Source organism: Podarcis bocagei (assembly GCF_964188305.1).
Source record: "Podarcis bocagei genome assembly, chromosome: 3".
Taxonomy (NCBI): domain Eukaryota; kingdom Metazoa; phylum Chordata; class Lepidosauria; order Squamata; family Lacertidae; genus Podarcis; species Podarcis bocagei.
The window spans coordinates 69,159,688-69,178,689 of NC_138127.1; the positions used below are offsets into that span (position 1 = coordinate 69,159,688).

Genomic DNA, 19,002 nt, shown 5'->3' on the forward strand with positions numbered 1-19,002 from the left:
GGTCTTGTGTGGCAAGCAAGGGCACCAACTTGAATAAAATATTGGGGAGGGGGCAGGTAAGACCCGCTCCACATAATCAATCACATGACGTGACGTGGCACACATGCATGATTTGAATCGGATTTCCCCTCAACTTTGGGGTGGGGCTAGCCCCCTGAACTATTTTATTGATGGGTAGGCTGAAAGGACCTCAGCTCCTAGGATTCAGCTACCATTTCAGAGGTAGCATTCTGGCCATGCCATGCCCAAGTGGTCAAAGATCTGAGTGTAGCTTCAAAAAGGGATTTGGCATCAAAACACGCCCCCCCGCGCTATCCTCTAATTTCACCCTCTGATACCCCGGCGGGGGGCGGGGGGGCTGGCTGGCTGAAGCTGGCAAGTCCTCACACACCTTGCAAAGCCAGCCTGGGAAACAGAAGCCTCTCTAAGAACTCGAGGGAGGGAGCGAGGGAAGTACCGGGCTGAGCTCCGTCCTGGGAAAGCAGCGCGGGGGGCCCTTTGGCCCGGCGCTCTGCTCCGTCTCCGTTTCCCTGCGGATCTCGCGTGCGCGCCCGGGGAGGGGAGGAGATGGCCAGAGGCTTCCCATCAGCCGCAGATCACGCCAGGCGGACTCCGCACGCAACGGGGAGGTGACACACGCCGAGGGTAGGAAACTTCTCCAGCCTCCGGGGGCAGAGGAGGGCTTTCCCCTACCTCCAGCTCCGCGAGAAGCTTTGGGGGGCTGCTTTTTTGCACGGCACTTGGGAGCTCCACTTTCCTCGCAGGGCCAGGAGGGAGGGAGAGAGAAGAGGAGACGGCTCGCCAGGTCCCTCGTCGAGGAAGCAAGACTGGGCTTCCCCTCGTCGCAAGGCGCTGCTCCTCCCGAAGCTGCCCGAGGGAGACCCCGCCAGGCGGAGCTGGTGGGCGGCAGCGGCAAGCGCAGCGCGGCCGGGATCGGGGGCCGAGGCTGGCGCTGATTGGCCGGCGCGAAGGACCTGCTTTCCAGAGCCGAGGAGCGACCGGGATCTTTTCGAAACCGCTCGCTCGTCCTCCCCCAAGCAGGGGCTGCTGTGTGCCTGTGGAGCTCGAGTCTTGGCCGGAGGCAGGATGAGCCAGAGAGATGTGGCAGAAGCTTTGGTGAACAGGTGAGTCTCCGATCCTGCGAACAAGCAATTCCCGCCCCCCGTCCCGTCCTTTTTAATATGGGGTGGCTTGTGCGAGGAAACGGCCAGTCGTGCCTTTTTGAGGCAATGGATCCTCCTGGGGTGGGGTGCCCCTCCAACAAATACTTCCCTTCTTAAGGGCGTTTACCCAAATAGCTGCTTTGAGTCTCACACCAATAAGTTGGTTTGCTTAGATCCCCAAGTCTTTGGGTGACAACCTGGGGTGCTTTAAAGAGGTGTAGCTGCCTTAGCTTGTGGCAGCAAAAACTGCAAAGACTTCTGCGGCACTGGCAAATACAGTGGTACCTCGGGTTACAGATGCTTCAGGTTACAGACGCTTCAGGTTACAGACTCCGCTAACCCAGAAATAGTACCTCGGGTTAAGAACTTTGTTTCAGGATGAGAACAGAAATCATGCAGTGGCAGCGTGGCGGCAGTGGGAGGCCCCATTAGCTAAAGTGGTGCTTCAGTTTAAGAACAGTTTGAGGTTAAGAACAGACCTCCAGAACAAATTAAGTTCTTAACCCGAGGTACCACTGTACATAGCAGCCACCTCCTAGGGGCCAGGGGCTTTGACACTCCCCATAAAATATTTGAGGGGCTGCCCCCTGAGTAAATGGGCATTGCCATTCAAATGGTGTGCATGCAGTGCATCATGTGATTATGTGTGATGGGCTTACCTAGCCCCTCCCCAACATTTTATTCAAGTGAATGCATCTATTATGGCATCAGCTTCCATGGACTAGAGGTCTCAGATGCAGATGTTGCCCTAAGTTGGCAAGCATAGGTGGAGAAGAGTCCTTGGCTCTCATTTGCCCCCTGCTGTTAGATCCCTTCCACCTGCAGTAGGATAAGGGATCTCGCAGCATCATTTGTAAGTGTGAATGCTGACTTGTTTCCATCTTCTTGTTTCCATCTTCAACCCACCTTCTGCACACATGCTGAGGGTGAGGAATGGGATGAGCGCTGCAACCCCAGAGTCGGTCACGACTGGACCTAATGGTCAGGGGTCCCTTTACCACTTACAACAAAACAAACACTGAACTGGGTAACTGCTACGTGTTTAGCATCAGGATATACAACTGCAACCTGAAGGTTAGCTTGTAATCTTAGTGTCCACACAAGTTCCAGTGAAATCAATGGACTCTGTTTCAAGTAAGGATGTGATGCTCTGCACTTACTTGGGAGTATAGTACATCCTATTGAAACTAGTGAGACCAAAAGCTAAGTATCATTTTGAAAAGCTGCAGTCCCTTTTTTATTTGGGCAAGCAATTAATGGTCAGGAGAAGAGGGTTGTTTTAATGTACCAGTATGAAAGCAATTCATGGCTCTGCTCAAATTCAATCTAACTTATTGTGCAGAACACCTTACTTTTGAAGTGATGGGATGGATGCTTACATGCTGTTTAAGTACTGCAAGTTTTCTTACTTCACTGCTAGGTTCCTGCCTGAAACAGTGCATAGATATGCACAAATATGATGAATTCCCACATAACATTTCAAAGTGCAAATTTCCATGGACTGTTCATGCCTTTTTTCTGGCAGGACTCTGGGAAGCTTTCCAAAAGCACAAACCAAAGATGAAGTTTAGAGCAGGGTGGATGGAAATTGATGGTCTTTATTTTTAAAAAATGTTTTTAAAATTTGTAATTTTAAGGAAACTGGTTCTTTTATTTGTTTACTCTTTAGCTATATTACAGATCATATATTTTTTTTAAAAAACCACAACTTGGTTTAAACTAAAGCCTGTACTTAATGCAAGCATGCAATCAATGATCGCCTCACATACACTGGATTAAAGCCTGCTTTTCCAACATGGAGGAAAAAGCCACGGACACCATTAATGTGTTATTATACTTGATTATGAATGTTTCTGATTCTGCAATAAACTTCCCAACTTATGCAAAAACAAGTTCCCCCAGAAATTACCTCACTTGCTTTTGTAAAGTACTAGATGCTTACAGCTAAAGCTTACTCAAAATTCACTCCAAAAATAGCATTTTTGCTATATACACTTAGAAAAGTGTACACACTCTATACTGGAGTGTAGCCCTTGTTTTCAATACTTGGTTCACAGTGCAACCCTGTACCTGTTTATTTGGACTTAAATCTCCTTGTTTCCTGGGGTTTACTTCTTAGCAAGTGCGTTTAAGGGCACCATCAACATTAGAGTTAAGATCCTTGATAGCAAAAAGGCTTTATGAGTTACAAACCAATACACTTGTTACAGCAGCCAATTAACATACACTTCCGTTAAAAAAACACAGAGACGGTTTAAGTCAGTGTATTTACCCTTCAGACACACACGCACATGCTGCCTAAAATTAACCTGCCCGGGCTCCAAGTATTATTACAGAGTATGTAGGGCAGACTGCGAATGCTGGATGCCGAGTGTCTATGGCAGGCTTGCAAGTTTGAGGGCCCTCAATTTGGTGGGTGGGGATCCCTTTCCACACAAAGGAAACTGCACGTGCAGGAAGTTTTGGTACATAACAGTTTTCCCCTCTTTTTCAATGGCGCCGCATTTAAAACTGCACCTGCGGCCTGACGCGCGGATGGCGGGGGCGCTTCCCAGCCGCAGGCTCTGCTGCCCGTCTCTGTCTCTGCTTGTAACCCTCCGCCCTTTTCTCCGCAGCGTGCGCCCCCGCGCCTTGGAAGAGGTGCTCCCGGCCGGCGTGCCCCCGGTGCAGGGCTTGCTGCTGCTGCTGCTCTCGCTGCTGGCCGCCTTCCACGCGGCCAGGCTCCTGCTGCAAGAGCGGCGGCGGCGGCGGAGGCTGGAGCCGCCGGGCCCGTTCCCGTGGCCGCTGCTGGGCAACGCGGCTCAGCTGGGCAGCGCGCCTCACCTGGCCTTCGGGCGCCTGGCGGCCACCTACGGCCACGTCTTCCAGCTGCGCCTGGGCGGCTGGCCCGTGGTGGTGCTGAGCGGCGAGCGCGCCATCCGCGAGGCGCTCATCCGCCAGGGGGCCGCCTTCGCGGGCCGCCCGCCTTTCCCCTCCTTCCAGCTGGTGTCGGGCGGGCGCAGCTTGGCCTTCGGCGGCTACTCGGAGCTGTGGAAGCTGCAGCGGCGCCTGGCGCACTCGACGGTGCGCGCTTTCTCGGCGCGCCGCCTGCTGGAGCGGCCCCTGGTGGCCGAGGCGCGCGCCGTGGTGCGGCTGCTGGTGCGCGCGTGCGCCGGAGGCGCCTTCGTCGACCCGTCGAGGAGCCTGGTGGTGGCCGTGGCCAACGTCATGAGCGCGCTCTGCTTCGGGCGCCGCTACAGCCACGCCGACGCCGAGTTCCGGCGCCTGGTGGGCCGCAACGAGCAGTTCGGGCGCACGGTGGGCGCCGGCAGCCTGGTGGACGTGCTGCCCTGGCTGCAGCGCTTCCCCAACCCGGTGCGCTCCGCTTTCCGCGCCTTCCGCTCCCTCAACCACGAGTTCTACAGCTTCGTGCGCCAAAAGTTCGTGCAGCACCAGAGCAGCCTCCGCCCGGGCGCAGCCCTCCGCGACCTCATGGACGCCTTCCTCCGCCTCCAGCAGGCGCAGCCCGCGCTGCCCTTGGAGCACGTGCCCGCCACCGTCACCGACATCTTCGGCGCCAGCCAGGACACGCTCTCCACCGCCCTGCAGTGGCTCTTGATCTTCCTCATCAGGTGAGCTGCTGGGCCGCGGGGTGGAGTCCGAGGCAAAAGCGCCACTTGACCTTCGGAGAAGCTCAGGTAGCGGAACGGGGGAAGGTCCGGACCCGAAGAGGAGCTGATCTCCGCCGAGAGGCGGTGAGAAAGCATTGTTTTCAACCCGAGGGCCACATTCCCCACTGGGCAATCTTCCGAGGGCCGCATGAGGGGGTAGGGAGGGATGAGGCTAAAATGGGAGCAGAGCAAGGAATGGGAATTCTAACTTCGTACATTGTTCGGCCAGTTTCTACATACACTTACACACACACACACCCATCCAGGTGAGCAAAAGGCTTTATGGATTGGAGTGCCAGAACCCATTCCAGGCACGCACAAACTCTCAAGGAGAGTGCAAAGCGACAAACGACAAAGAAGCCTGGAGGTCTATATTTGCCTCTTGAGCTGAGGTTCTCCAACCATGTAGAGAAAGCTGAATGTATTGTCCCATAAAGATGAAGGTGATAGCTGAGGTGCACATGCCATCGACTTTGCCCATTCTTTGAGAAATCCAAGTTCTCATTGAGTTTGGCCTTATGTGGTTATCTGGGTCTTTTGGTTCCCCCATTCGATCCTGAAAAAATGAATGGCCACCAGATCCTGTTAGGCTAACAGAATATGGTACAGAACTCTTATTTTCCAGAGTTGTGCTTGAATTTGAGTTTGGTATCCTCCATTAAGATGCAATTGTGGTCTTTTAGAATGATGAAGCACCACCTTGCTGTATAGAATTTCAGTAAACTGAAAGTTGTTGCAAAATATCTCTCCCTCCCCCCTTTAACTGGATGTTTCCTTTCATAATGTGACATACAAGTACAGGTCATATGGCAAAAAAATAGTGGTTCATCAGTCCCATTTCCAAACCATTGCTCAGCTCTCTTCAACCCAATGCTGTTGTCAAGGGCTCCTGGTTTAACCTAGCTGCCCAAAACAATTTGTTTTGCAGGATAACCAAAAAAACCAAACCAATTTGGATCCTACCCTGAGGCCAAAATGTGTAATGCACTAAATAGATTTCCATGTACAAATTAGCCCAGTATTTTGTATTAGCTATTGATATGAAGCCATTAAAACTGTATTGAGTCAATTACTGTATTATCTCTTCTGGACACTAGTCTATTCATTGGGAGAATGATAGTTGAACGTTTTTAGATAGAATGCAAGTTCTCAAAGTTTCAGAATATATATTATTTTTTGATTCATTGTTTAACAATCCAAGAAGTAAAAGCTGAAATATGAGATTAAACATCTCAAGGCTCTGGTGGGTTAACAGCGAAATTTTGCAAACAGTTTGCAAGCAGATTAACACAAAAACCAGTTCAGTAATTAACACTGACACAATCCTTTCCCCAACCTGGAACGAGGCAAAGATTGTTCTATTAAGAGCAAGTAAAGAAACAACATAGATTTTTACTTCAATTTTGGCAAACAGGCTTTTGTACTATTGTGAGAAGTTAGATAAAAATAGACCAAACAGAAATTTGCAAGGGGAAGAAATTAGTCTCTTCACATTCATAGAGCCGATATGGGTGCTATCCAGTTGCCTGTCCTGCTTGTGTTAATGGAACTTCCCTTCCTCTCCTTGACCTGAAACATGCTTGGGAGGTTGGGGACCCACTGGAGCAGACTGAGGGCATGAGAGGCTGCTGGGGGTACATTGCAGGGGGGACCTGGAGGCACAAGAGGTGGGCACACTTCCATCCCACCTGCAAATTCATCCTCCCCACATTTTACCAGTGGACATACATTGGTTTGGGACATACATTTGCCCAGGTAACCTTTTCTTTCAGAAGAGTTGAGAGAAATTTTCCCAACTGTGTTGTTGTTTTTTTAAACCAGGTACCCAGAGGTACAGGCTAAGCTGCAAGAAGAGATCGATAAAGTTGTCGGCAGGGACCGCTTGCCTTCTGCTGAGGACCAGCCCCACTTGCCTTATGTCATGGCCTTCCTTTACGAATCCATGCGTTTCAGCAGCTTTGTGCCCGTTACCATTCCCCACTCCACTGTGGCTGACACCACCTTAATGGGCTACCGCATCCCCAAAGATACCGTGGTCTTTGTCAACCAATGGTCAGTAAATCACGACCCGGTGAAATGGCCTTCCCCAGAGGAGTTTAACCCATTGAGATTCCTGGATGAGAATGGATTCCTTAACAAAGATCTCACCAGCAGTGTGATGATTTTTTCGTTGGGCAAACGTCGGTGCATTGGGGAAGAGTTATCTAAAGTTCAGCTCTTCCTCTTTATTGCCATATTCGTACACCAGTGCAATTTCAGTGCTAATCCAAAGGAAGACACGAAAATGGATTTCACCTATGGCTTGACTATTAAACCCAAGCCGTTTGAACTCAACGTCACACTTCGAGATAACATGGATTTGCTGGATAGCACCGTACAGAGACTTCAGGCAGAAAAGGATTCTGAAAATTGCCTCCCAGATATGTAAACGTTGAAGTCTGAACACTGTCTGTAGTCCTCTTATAAGGATCATTTGCCTTTGCCTTTTTATTTTTAAATGAAACACATTGAAATATAATGTATTCTGGAGAGGTAGTAGCATGAAAATGAAGTAAAACAATGCATTATTTTTCAAATATGGATTTGGTTTTAACCATTGGTATTTCATTACCTCTGCATTTCTTGCCAGGCAGAAGCAAAAAAGGGCATTCTCCAAAGTTGTTTTAAAAAATCTGAAGTTCTTTTCACAGTAGTGTTTAGTTTGGGATTGCCATGCTTCATTTACTCATTTTTACTGGAGCATCCACATGATGGTGCCATCCAATCATTGTCATCCTATCCTATATTTTCCTGCAGTTCTTCAGTCTTTTCTCAGACTGCAGGAAGTCTGACTTTGCAGAAGAAGACCTCTAGACCAGTGGAGATTGTGCTGTTCTTCCGTCACTTTAGAAAGGGCAGGATTTTGACGTATGATGCAGTTGAATCAACACAGCACAATTCACTACGGTTGCAGGCACCATTTTATCATCCCGGTTACACAGTCTTTTTAATTAGCACATTTAAAATGCTTTACAAGGGTTTATGTCTATTATTGTTACTGTTTTTATTACATTGGTGAAATACCACTTAAGTGAAAGTGTGCAAGCACTATAATGCTAAAGTGTGCAAGCACTATAATGCTAAAATTTAAAATATGATGGGGTGAAGTCCCTTTCTATTCCCAGCTATCTGGGCAACAATTTTTTTTATCTTTTTAAAATAAAAAATAAAAATGGTGCTTTACCATCTGATACAGCTACTCCCTATACTGCCAAAGGTACAAGTTGGGATTGTAGCTGTGAATTACAATTGTATTTCAATGCCTTGGTTATAAAATAGCTCTCCATTGACATTCCAGATGTTTTTGTCTGAAGAGATTTTAAATATAAGCACAATTTCATTTTCAAATATTATTGACATTTTCTAAAGTAAGCAGGCACTCATTGTGCATTGCATCTGTTATAACAAATCTTGATTGAGGCAGTGATGTTAAAAGATGTTGAATAAATTGTCTGCTTACCTCAGACTATCACACATAGGGGTGTAAGGCAGTGTTTTAAAGTAATATTTGGAAAACAATTGCATTTGACAACCTAGGTTTTATTGGTTGAGTGCTCTGTTAGTGTCACTCACTGATATACATTCATAAATAGGGATGTTATTAATTTGGATAAATGCATATATATAAATAATATGGAAAGTGCTAATTAAGGTTGGTTCTGCATTTTAAAACAATTTGAATAAAAAACTGGAAGCACTCATGCATGCTGTTGAAGCCAAAAGGCTTCTTAATTAGTGTGTTTCCTTCCAGGATTGAATAAAAAAATTCCTTCCAGTAGCATCCAGTGCTACTGGAAGGAATTTTTTTTTATTTTGACTATGGCAGACCAACACGGCTACCTATCTACTACTACTTCCAGGATTGGACTCTGTTCAATCAGTTCTGGGCTTTTCACTCTAATTGAATCAAGCTCTGCTATGAGGGGTGGGGAACATGAGGTCCCTCAGTTGCTGTTGGGTTCCCAACTTCCACCATCCATGATGGGCTGGGTCTGATGGGGAGTCCCAAACATCTGGGAGACCACAGGTTCCCCACCCAAGCTCTGCACCGATGAGTGACAAAAGGACTGAGGACCTCATCCATCTTCCATTTAAAATAAATAGAATTGCAGTTGCCTTCAATATAAATAGAGTTAATTCCTAATCTAGGGTTGTAGCAGTTTGCCCCCCACCCCCGCCTCTTTTATCCCCACTTAGGCTTTGAACTTGAATTGCTTTGAATAGGAAAACCTGTTTGGTCATTACCCTTCAAAATTGGGAGTTTAAGGTGTTTTCAAACCAGACCCAAGTGCACTGGTCTCAATTTGTGTAGGCTCCTTTTTGAAATGTGATGCTCAGCGTACCGATGACATTCAAATGAGGGCATGGGCCATCTTGATCCCAATCCCCCACTATTAAAACCATATCTGCATAGGGATGTGATGGCTCATGAAATAATAATATGTTTTCCCCTCCATAGCTAAGGTCCTGTAAGCTTACGTCAATCATGTTAATTACTTGGGTGTCTCACCATCCAGCTGTCAGGAGCTAGACCAGGGACTAAATGGGTGGCTTTAATCTGAAAACAGAAGGAAAATCTGTCTGTAGTTGTGTTGCTTTTCTGGCAGTGCTTCCAAAACTTCTGATCCAAGCCCTGCTGAAATATTCACCTTTACCTCTGAAGCAATAGATTTGCAAGTGAAAATGTGTTTTACTTGATTCGCAACGCGTTACTGAACTCTGTAGCCGAATGATAACAATAGTGCTTACCAATATTTTGTCATTAAACTCAACAAGATCTGTCTACAAGATCTTGTACATTATCTAGTGGTCTTCCATCTCGTCACCGTTTTAGAGAACATAAAGCAGAAATTTAAAAACAGAGTTAAGATCGATAGAAGGGTAGTATGCTTAGATACTTTGTAGATTATAAAAATAAAATTTGGTATTGCAGAACTTAGCCTGCATCTGTGAAAAGCTCTGTACTACATGAAACATTTTCATGCTCAGGTCTACATTAGATCTGTCATTTAGGATAGTACTATTTCCCTCCAATGCTATGTCTGTAAATATGATTCATCTGTATATTATAGGCAGTGTAAATGCTCCTAACATAATAGTTCCCAATAACTCAAGAATCATTGAGTTTATTTTAATACATGCTGATTGTAATTTTGTATTTTATTTTATTTTTCATAAAAGCTTTAAAATATATCAGGCTGGTAGTAATTACATTTTGACTACGTAATGATTTTTAATTCCCGGTTTACCAGATTGACTGTATTTTTACATTCAGTTTGTTTGACAGCAAGTATCAGACTTGGGTTGTTCTTGTTGTTTTAGGATAGATTATTACTTTAATGAAAGAGTAAAGAAAACTTTCTTTTCGCACAACCACACACAACCAATCAAATAAATTAAAATAAAACAACTAGTGTCACATACTGCGAATCAATTTCTGATGTACTATATGAAAGTCTAGTTGCAATTTCTTTCTTAGGATACGTGAATCCAAGCTTAAACCAAAGAGTCTCTCTAAAGAGATCACTGTAAGAGTGGAGGGTTTTAAGTATTCAAATTGATGAAAGGGAAAGAAAAGGCATTAAATTTTCCTTAAACGTGTCTTCCTTTATTTCTCCCCTGGCAAGCCTACACTGCTGCATAAGCTTGCCCAGTTCCAAATTCTATTACACCATCTCTTCAGAGCAAACTCCTGCTCACTGTTGCTATAACATGCAATTTAAACTATGAGGAGATAAGATGATATCCTCATGTTGTACCTCTCTTGTTATTTCAACAGGAACAGTTTGCCACCCCCTCACAGAAATATATTAATCCCAACATCGTCCTCAATGGAGAAGTAGAAAGCTCTTAAAGTAAAGGTAAAGGGACCCCTGACCATTAGGTCCAGTCGTGAACAACTGGGGTTGCGGCGCTCATCTACTGGCCGAGGGAGCCAGCGTAAACTTCCAAATCATGTGGCCAGCATGACTAAGCCGCTTCTGGCAAACCAGAGCAGCGCACAGAAACGCCGTTTACCTTCCCACTGGAGCAGTACCTATTTATCTACTTGCACTTTGATGTGCTTTCGAACTGCTAGGTTGGCAGGAGCTGGGACTGAGCAACAGGAGCTCACCCCGTTGCGGGGTTTCGAACCGCTGACCTTCTGATCGGCAAGTCCTAGGCTCTGGTTTAACCCACAGCGCCAACATGGTAAAGACAAAACACCCAGTTATATACTGCAGGTACTTTGTACTTGCAGAGGTTTACTTCCTTACATGGGTTTGGTGTTTTGCTTGCTATGTTGGCCCAGGCTTTAGGATGGGTAGCCAATGTGTTGTGGACTACAGTTCCCATCTTCCATTATGATTGGTCATGCTGACTGAGGCTGGTGGAACTTGTAGTCCAAACATCCTGGAAATAGCCCCTTTGGCTATCTCTGTTCTATAAGATTTCCTGTACTGAGAATCTACCTTCCAAGGATAGAAAACTAAGCTTGTCTTCTGTGCCCCACTGGAGTCTTCACACCATTTACCTACTTTACTCTGGATTTGTGTAGGGTTTGTCCCTTAGCCTTTTCTTCTCCAGAAGATGTCGCACCAGGCAGTGGAAATATAGGATAAGAGTTTTCCTTCTTCCAAGGTTCACGAGCCCCATCAGCCCCTCACTTCCCACTACAGTATGTGCAGAAACTCTTCTTGGCCGTTGGACCCACTATTGGTCTTGTACACTCAATCCACCAGAGCCTATTTTCACATGCAGGGAAGTCCCTAGCAGGGTTTGAGACCCATCGACTACCCTCACCCAGCCAGCCAGTTGAAGCCTGGGTGTGGCCCCTGTCAACTGCTGACATTTGCCAGGAGCCACAGGGTGAGGACCAAATGTGGACAAACTATCACGAAGGAGCATAACATTCCCCCCCCCCCGGGCTACTATCCCTCCCCTAACGCTCCATACACCCCTTTGCAGATCAAGCTGCTGTTAAAAAGCTAGTTCTAACCTCAAGATGCTTCAAAGATTGTTGGGAGCGTCCATTTTACTTTCCCACAATACCCTGGGCCACCTAATATAGTGTCACTCCAGGGCTTCTGCTTCCTGAACGGAAGGTCCAGAAGTCAATGCTGGTGGGCTTTGCTGGGGCACTGAAGCTCTGGCAGCTGCCTGAGGATGCCAGGGGCCAAAATGGAGCCTGCATCCTGCAAGCATCCATTTAAAATAAAATAAAATCAAACTTGCATGGTTTCTTGCCTCTGGGTTTGTATAAACATAGCTTTAATTTTTAATACAGATTTTCCCCTCAGTTGTGGATTTTGGATTGAATGTCTCTGTTTGGAGATGATTGATCAAGCAAAACAATAGATCTGAAGATTAAAATCTTTTCCTAGAAACCCTCTGGACTGGAAAAGAAGCTTTGTTTGGGGGATTTCTCCTGCGTCTAGCGAGACGGTGCTTCCTTCCTGTTGCTGAGGTTCAGTTCAGTTGAGCAGCTTCAGTCTGAAGCCCTGGCTCATGTTGCAGCTTGCTGCGAGATACAACTGCATTGGCCTCTTGTCTTCTGGCAGAGGTGAGAAGGCAGACCTGTATCTACAGTCCAGAACAATGTGCCTTGTGGGGTAAACGGTGCAAGTGATGCAAGAACAAAAGGGAAGTAGCTTCCCTCCCTGAAGCTGTTTCTGTTTTAAATGCATTCTCTGTCTCTCTTGTGTATCCTACTAACATCCTGCGTGTTGATGCCAAACAGTACCTTCTAAAGTGCGTGACAAGGATGCTGGCAGCACTGAGCCCCTTGCAGAGCAGTTAATCCACTCTGGAGGGGAAAAGGAAACCTACAACAGAAGCTAAGTCTCAGTATTGTTAAACGGGATCAGGTAGAGGGAAAATGGGAAGAGCTAAATGTAAACAAAGTCTCTGTGTCTGAGGATGGAGTGGCACAGGGAGAACAAAATAGATATTAGAAAAACAACTCTTGAAATGCAACCTAGTGCCGTCTTCCACAAGTTGGGGCCCTCCAGATGTATTGGACTACAATTCCCATCAGTCTCAGCTAGCATGGCCATGCTGGCTAGGTCTGATGGGAGTTGTGATTCAAAATATATGAGGCTACCAAATGGTGCAAGGCTGATCTGGCAATGGCAAACACTTCAAAATAGAATTGTTTGGGGATTCACAAATATCTGATGCAAAGCAGCTAGATCTACATTTTCTGGGTTAACTGTTTCCTTTGGCACTTTTTGAATGTCCCAATATGGTTCTGGGCTCAAAAGTACAGTGGTACCTCCGGTTGCAGACGGTATCCGTTCCAGAGCTCTGGTCAGATCCCAAGGTTTTTGCAACCAGAGGTGCCTGTTCTGTAGAGCGCTTCTGCACATTCGCACACAGCAAAACCTGGAAAAATACTTCCGGGTTTGCCATGTGCGTATCCCAAAGGATATGTAACCAGAGGTGCGTGTAAGTAGAGGTACCACTGTATATGCAATTACATTAAATACCAGAAATAGACTGGTTCATCCATCCCTACACTAGAGCTACTATCTTGACCACATTTAATCAGAGGGTGTAGGTCTCAGAAAGAAATAATGGGGAGCCCCTGCCTATCACTGCCCAGTGCCCCCAAGGGAAGGTTTTTCACCCCTGCTATGGAGAAGGACCAAACTGCGGGAGGCAGTGGGAGACAGAAGTGCCTGGCGTGCTCTGGTCCATGGGGTCACGAAGAGTTGGACACGACTAAACAACAACAACAACATGGAGAAGGAACTCAGGCTGAAAAAGCCAACCAAAGGAGGGTGGGGGAACCAGTATGAAAAACAGATGACAGTGCACCCCCCCCCCAAATAGTTACATTTAGGTAAGTTAAGGTAATAAGCTGTTGCTTCTGAAAGCTTTTCCTGATGTTACCCTAGTGGTTAGGAAGTTCCTAGTTCAAATCTCTCCTTCACCATGAATTACTAACTGGCCTTCAGCAAAATACTATTGCCCTATGGGAATCATGTGGGATGTGATACATAAGTAGCAGTCAAGTACAACATTCCTTGTTTTCCTAGAGAAGACATGCGGGGGAATGTTTGGTCCAGCCAGTCGAAAACTTCCTGTTTCCTCCTGGCCTGGAACATCCTTCCTCTTGCATGTGACTAGTGGTGGGTGTGACCTTACCTGTTCAGGTAACAAAAGGGCAAGGCACGCAGCACACTTCCCTTCTTTTCAACTCTTCTCCATCTTCCTTTCTTCGTGTGAGCTGCAGTGACTGCTAGTCTGCAGTCACTGGGATTATCCCCCCCATGGGGTAGATCCAAATGTATATACTTTGTAACTAAGTGTGCCTTCAGGGATCCAAATGTGAACTGATGATGTGAGTAATCTTTTATATACTTTACACAAGATTGTGTCGTGTTTATTCCTTTAAGAGGGATATAAAGGGGACTTATCAGGAACCAAATAGAGGCTTAAACAAGCCTGCAACCAGCTACCTGTTGTGAGGCTGGCACACCTAACAAGATTGTTGAAGGTATTGTTGATATAGCATGTACAAATACCCTGGCAATTGTATGTACCGTAAGTCACAGTATTACCTAAATGATGGTTTAAGGGTGAACATGCCTTTATCTGCTCACACAAACTCTTGCATGGCTTCTCCCTCTCCCCCCACCTTCCTGTCCAGCTCAGTACTATAGCTTGTGGTGCATTCCAAACCTGAGCTGTGGTTTATTTCCAAATCAAACTATTCAATCAAACTATGAGTGGTAAGCTAGAAATAAGCCAAAAACCTTTGTACAACACCATAAGCTATAGGCTGCATGGAGATCCATAAGGCAAGAATGGGGCACATTTACTCCTAAACACGCAACCCAGGCCATTGTCTATTAGGAACTCTGATCCTCTGAAATGTGCATTATTATTATTAATGATGCAATAACAGGCAGTGTAACTCTCCAACAGTTTGACTTCTCCCCAAAAGGCACACTCCTCTGTTGTCTCCCAAGACAGATGACAATAACAGATGCAACAGGCAGAATAGAGAGCAATGTGACCTCCCCCTTTTGTATCTTCTGTTATTTTAGAGCAACTTTCAGGCTATTTCATGCATATTTGCCCCCTTCTGCTGTGCGTAATGAAGGGGACTGGCTAGCCTCAAGTGATCAATCAGGCACCCCTGAGGCTGAAATGAGCCAGCAAGTTGTTCATGACATTCCCACATGTTTCTGCTTTCGGCAATAATGGGAACCTTCTGTACTGCTGGCCCAGCGCTCCCTTCAACAGCAATTGCCAGTGCAATCAGGACGAAAAATGCACAGCTACGCACAGGATCCCCAAAGCAGGCTTGACCCCTGGGACAGTCTCGGCCTGTGTTGACCAGAGTCGGTATGACTGAAGGTTTTTCAGCGTGAATATGTTTCTACAAGTCTCTCTTCGTATAGCACTCCTAGAGTATGTGCACACAGCAGCTGGCAGTGCTCCTCATGTAGCGCTGTGCTCTAGTATAAAAATGGAAATACTGGGAGCAGTATCATAGTGGACAAGGTGTTCAGTGTCCTTTCCATACTGGGGCTGCCTTACCATATTGGTGCTAGTGTTCAAAATGCAAACAAACCTGCAAAGTTTAAGTTACTAATCCGAAGTAGGAATCCCTTCAAAAAAGTATCCAACTTCTCCTCTTTCAAATTTCTTCAAATTTGGCATTTAGTCCCTTGCAATAGTCACTACAAAAAACCTGAAAGCAACAGCCCTCTTATTTCCCCAGTCTCAATAAGTATTATCTTGCAGCAAAGAGGGAGAATATCCCTCCCTCTGGATTTTCTTGGATTCCAACTCCCATCAACATCCAGAGGGCCACAGGTTCCCTGCCCCTTTCTTACAGAGTGACTCTTAAAGGTAAAGGTAAAGGTAAAGGGACCCCTGACCATTAGGTCCAGTAGTGACGGACTCTGGGGTTGCGGCACTCATCTCACTTTATTGACCGAGGGAGCTGGCGTACAGCTTCCAGGTTATGTGGCCAGCATGACTAAGCCGCTTCTGGCGAACCAGAGCAGCACACAGAAACGCCGTTTACCTTCCCGCCGGAGTGGTACCTATTTATCTACTTGTACTTTGACGTGCTTTTGAAGTGCTACGTTGGCAGGAGCAGGGACCGAGCAACTGGAGCTCACCCCGTCACGGGGATTCGAACCTCCGACCTTCTGATCAGCAAGTCCTAGGCTCTGTGGTTTAACCCACAGCGCCACCCGCGTCCCTCCAGACGTGATTCTTACCCTTTCAATTTAGTCTAATCATCACAAACAAGCAACAATAAAACTTAAAAGCCTCATTATTACCCACCAGAACAAGAAGGGCTGGTCCACCAGTGTTCCCCTGGCAATTGGATTTGTTGGCACCTGGGAATGTGTACTTTTATCTGCATTATGGCCATACATTTAAAGCATGTTGCTTCCCCATTGAGAAGCCGGGAAGCTGCAGTTTGTTTAGAGAGTGTGAGGAATAAACTACAAATTCCAGGAATTTTCAGGGGGAGGAACGCATTTTAAATGTGTGGAGAGTATGCAGCTTCAGTATATGCACTTATCAAGATCAGTAGGGACTATGGGAACATTGCAATGTGTAATAATATCAATAGTACCCACAGATCTCCCCTTGCTGGACCCTGCAGTATGAGTTACTTTGAGTGGTGATTTGGACAAAGCAATAATCTTTAGCCATAAAATAAAAAGATGGCTAAATATCCCTAAGCTATATTTATTTCCATTAATAGAACACTGGCAAATGACACGTGTAAGAAATGCATTTTGCCAAACCCATAAACGCTGTGTGAGAGCAGTTAACACATGCCTTTGTATGACTGACATGGTAGATTGCTTCCATCATATGGTAGGAACTTTTTCTGCCAGGGGAGTATTAAAAAGCACAAAATGGGTTTTCTTCTGCAATTTATTGCAGTCTGCTTTCCATCATCGAGTGTAAATATTTCAAACGACAAGACCAGTTTCCTTAGAGAGTGATACTGTATTATGTTTCTCCTCTTCCTGATAATGGGAGTTTTAAACAGAGCCATTTATAGCCATTGTTTTACTATCTTTTAGCCTATGCAAGTTCCTAACTCAACTTCAGAATATGTCACAAGAGGAGCTGTGCTAAAACAGCCTATGCAAATACCATGCAGCAAGAACTATGCATTTATCCTACGATCAATATAGTATAGTAAGCATTGTTAACACTACAAAATCCCCACTGTAGGGATGATCGGGGAGTGGGGAGTGGGGTCCGGAGAGAGCACACTCCCCACCAGCAGGCAGCCACAGTCTGCCTGCACGTGTGACCTTGGGGTGTGGGGCACACACACACCCCCAGACAAGCCACAGCTGTCTGAACATCGTTCCCTCTGTCTAACCTTTTGCAGTCTCAGTAGTCTGCGGTGCCCTGTCTGTAACCTTTGTCTCTGAGACCTTTTGTCTCCTTCGTCATACACTGTGCAAGGGGAAAATGACGCGGTGGAAACAGGTACCAAAATAACTTTGTGCCACCCCACTATCTCAGGACCGGAAGATGTGTAAAGGTCACAGCCCAAAATGTATCTGCCTGGTTTGCATATGTGTCTCAATAAAAGGAGGCTCCACAGGGCTGGCCGGCAGCTCGCTTTCAGCTCACCTGTGCGCAGCTCACCTGCATTATCAACTCCTGCCTCATGTCCATCACTTCACCCCACATGTATAACATCTGCTCCCTCGCATGGCCCACATGGTATAGGGAAATAAACTGACCATATAAAGTAAACATGAAAGGAAAAAAGTAATGCAGACCCTTTACTTTTTAATATCTTCTATCTACCTATATCTATATATACACACACGTGCACAAATACATATAAACGTGTGTAATCAGAGCACATAAGGATGTGGAAGTCAAGCAACCTTTCACTGCAAGATACTCGTGCAATGTGATATTTGAGCACTTTTACACTATTGGAGTTTGGGAATTATGGCTCTTCTTCCTGCCCTTGGGACTCTTCTGTGTCAGGTATAGCTTACTGACAAGCTTGTGGTCACTGCTGAGTGGTTTGCCTGTCTGCTTGGCATAAAAACCACGTACTAAGTCGCTCAAAACTTGGCTGGGTAGCTCACAAGTTTAAGATTACATTAGGTTTGGCAAGAAAGATGGCAGGGAGGCAGCACAACTGTGTTTTCTGGGTGGCTCAGCAAATAAGTGGTTCAGATTATTTTGCTCCTAAGGGAAGGAGAGCGGTACAGCCTGCATATTAAACGTGCCTAAGTGAAATGGTGCTGATTCGTTCCTCCCCTCCCCCTTTTTAGATGTGTTTTGTGGCTAAGCCATCATTCCCAGGAAGCAAAACCACGCAGAAAGACGACACAAAATGGATGCCAGAAGCTTCTGGAATGTATGGAAAGTAATGCTTGCTAGCTTATTGTAGCAAGTCTCAATTAGCTGTGAAAACACTAGCATTATTGTGTTAAGCATAGAATATAATAGGGAACTATTTTCAGCGTTATGTAAATAGGAAACCTATCAGTGCCTGAATTGTTTGTGGCTTTGAGCAGTATTTGTAAAAGCTATCTTTAGCAAGCTACATATGCAAATCAGCCCCAGCTATGACAGGGCAAGTCAGCACTGGGAAAGGTGGACTTTCCCTACATAGCGTTGTAATTTTATGTTGTGAACTGCCCTGAGATCTATGGATAAAAGGCGGTTTACAGGAGACAGCTGTCTATGCACCACGTTGAAAAGCATGTTTTCCAGCTGCCATAAAGAATCATCACAGCTATCATTCACAACACCCTTAAACCATAGTTCCCAGGATTGTGGGTTTTTTGGAGGGAGTAGGGATGTGCGCACACAGATTACGGTATTCAGCTAGAGAAAGAGATGAGACAGGAAATGTGCATATTCAAGAAAATATTCCATATTCTCCCTTTCTAAGCAGTCATCCCTCCAGAAGGTGACTGGGAGGAAGCAGAAACAGTAGGCATGATGACACAAGCTTGGATGATAAACCAAAGCTGAAGCAATCAGTAGCAATGTGGATAAGAAGCAGAGTGCTGAAGGGGAAAATGGGTCTTTAAAGCTATATTTAAAAGGTTTGGACGTTCTGGAGTATGCATAATTTTGTTGTAATACCATCTCCACTATAGGAACACCACCACAGACGGGATAGTAAAGATTTACAAGGG

At 46.0% G+C, this 19,002-nt stretch overlaps 1 protein-coding gene across 2 annotated transcripts; it reads left to right on the forward strand.

Annotated features, from left to right (window-relative positions):
- The first annotated feature begins 556 nt into the window (after positions 1-556).
- CYP1B1 (cytochrome P450 family 1 subfamily B member 1) lies at positions 557-7,389 on the forward strand. Of its 2 annotated transcripts, XM_081188098.1 has the most exons (3): positions 557-1,124; positions 3,779-4,774; positions 6,635-7,389. In XM_081188098.1, the coding sequence occupies exons 1-3, from the start codon at positions 1,087-1,089 to the stop codon at positions 7,239-7,241; spliced, it is 1,641 nt and encodes a 546-aa protein (XP_081044224.1). In that variant the 5' UTR covers positions 557-1,086; the 3' UTR covers positions 7,242-7,389. The 2 variants fall into 2 exon arrangements, with proteins under 2 accessions (XP_081044224.1, XP_081044223.1); XM_081188097.1 differs by lacking the exon at positions 557-1,124 and having other exon boundaries at positions 2,192-4,774.
- The last annotated feature ends 11,613 nt before the right edge of the window (positions 7,390-19,002 follow it).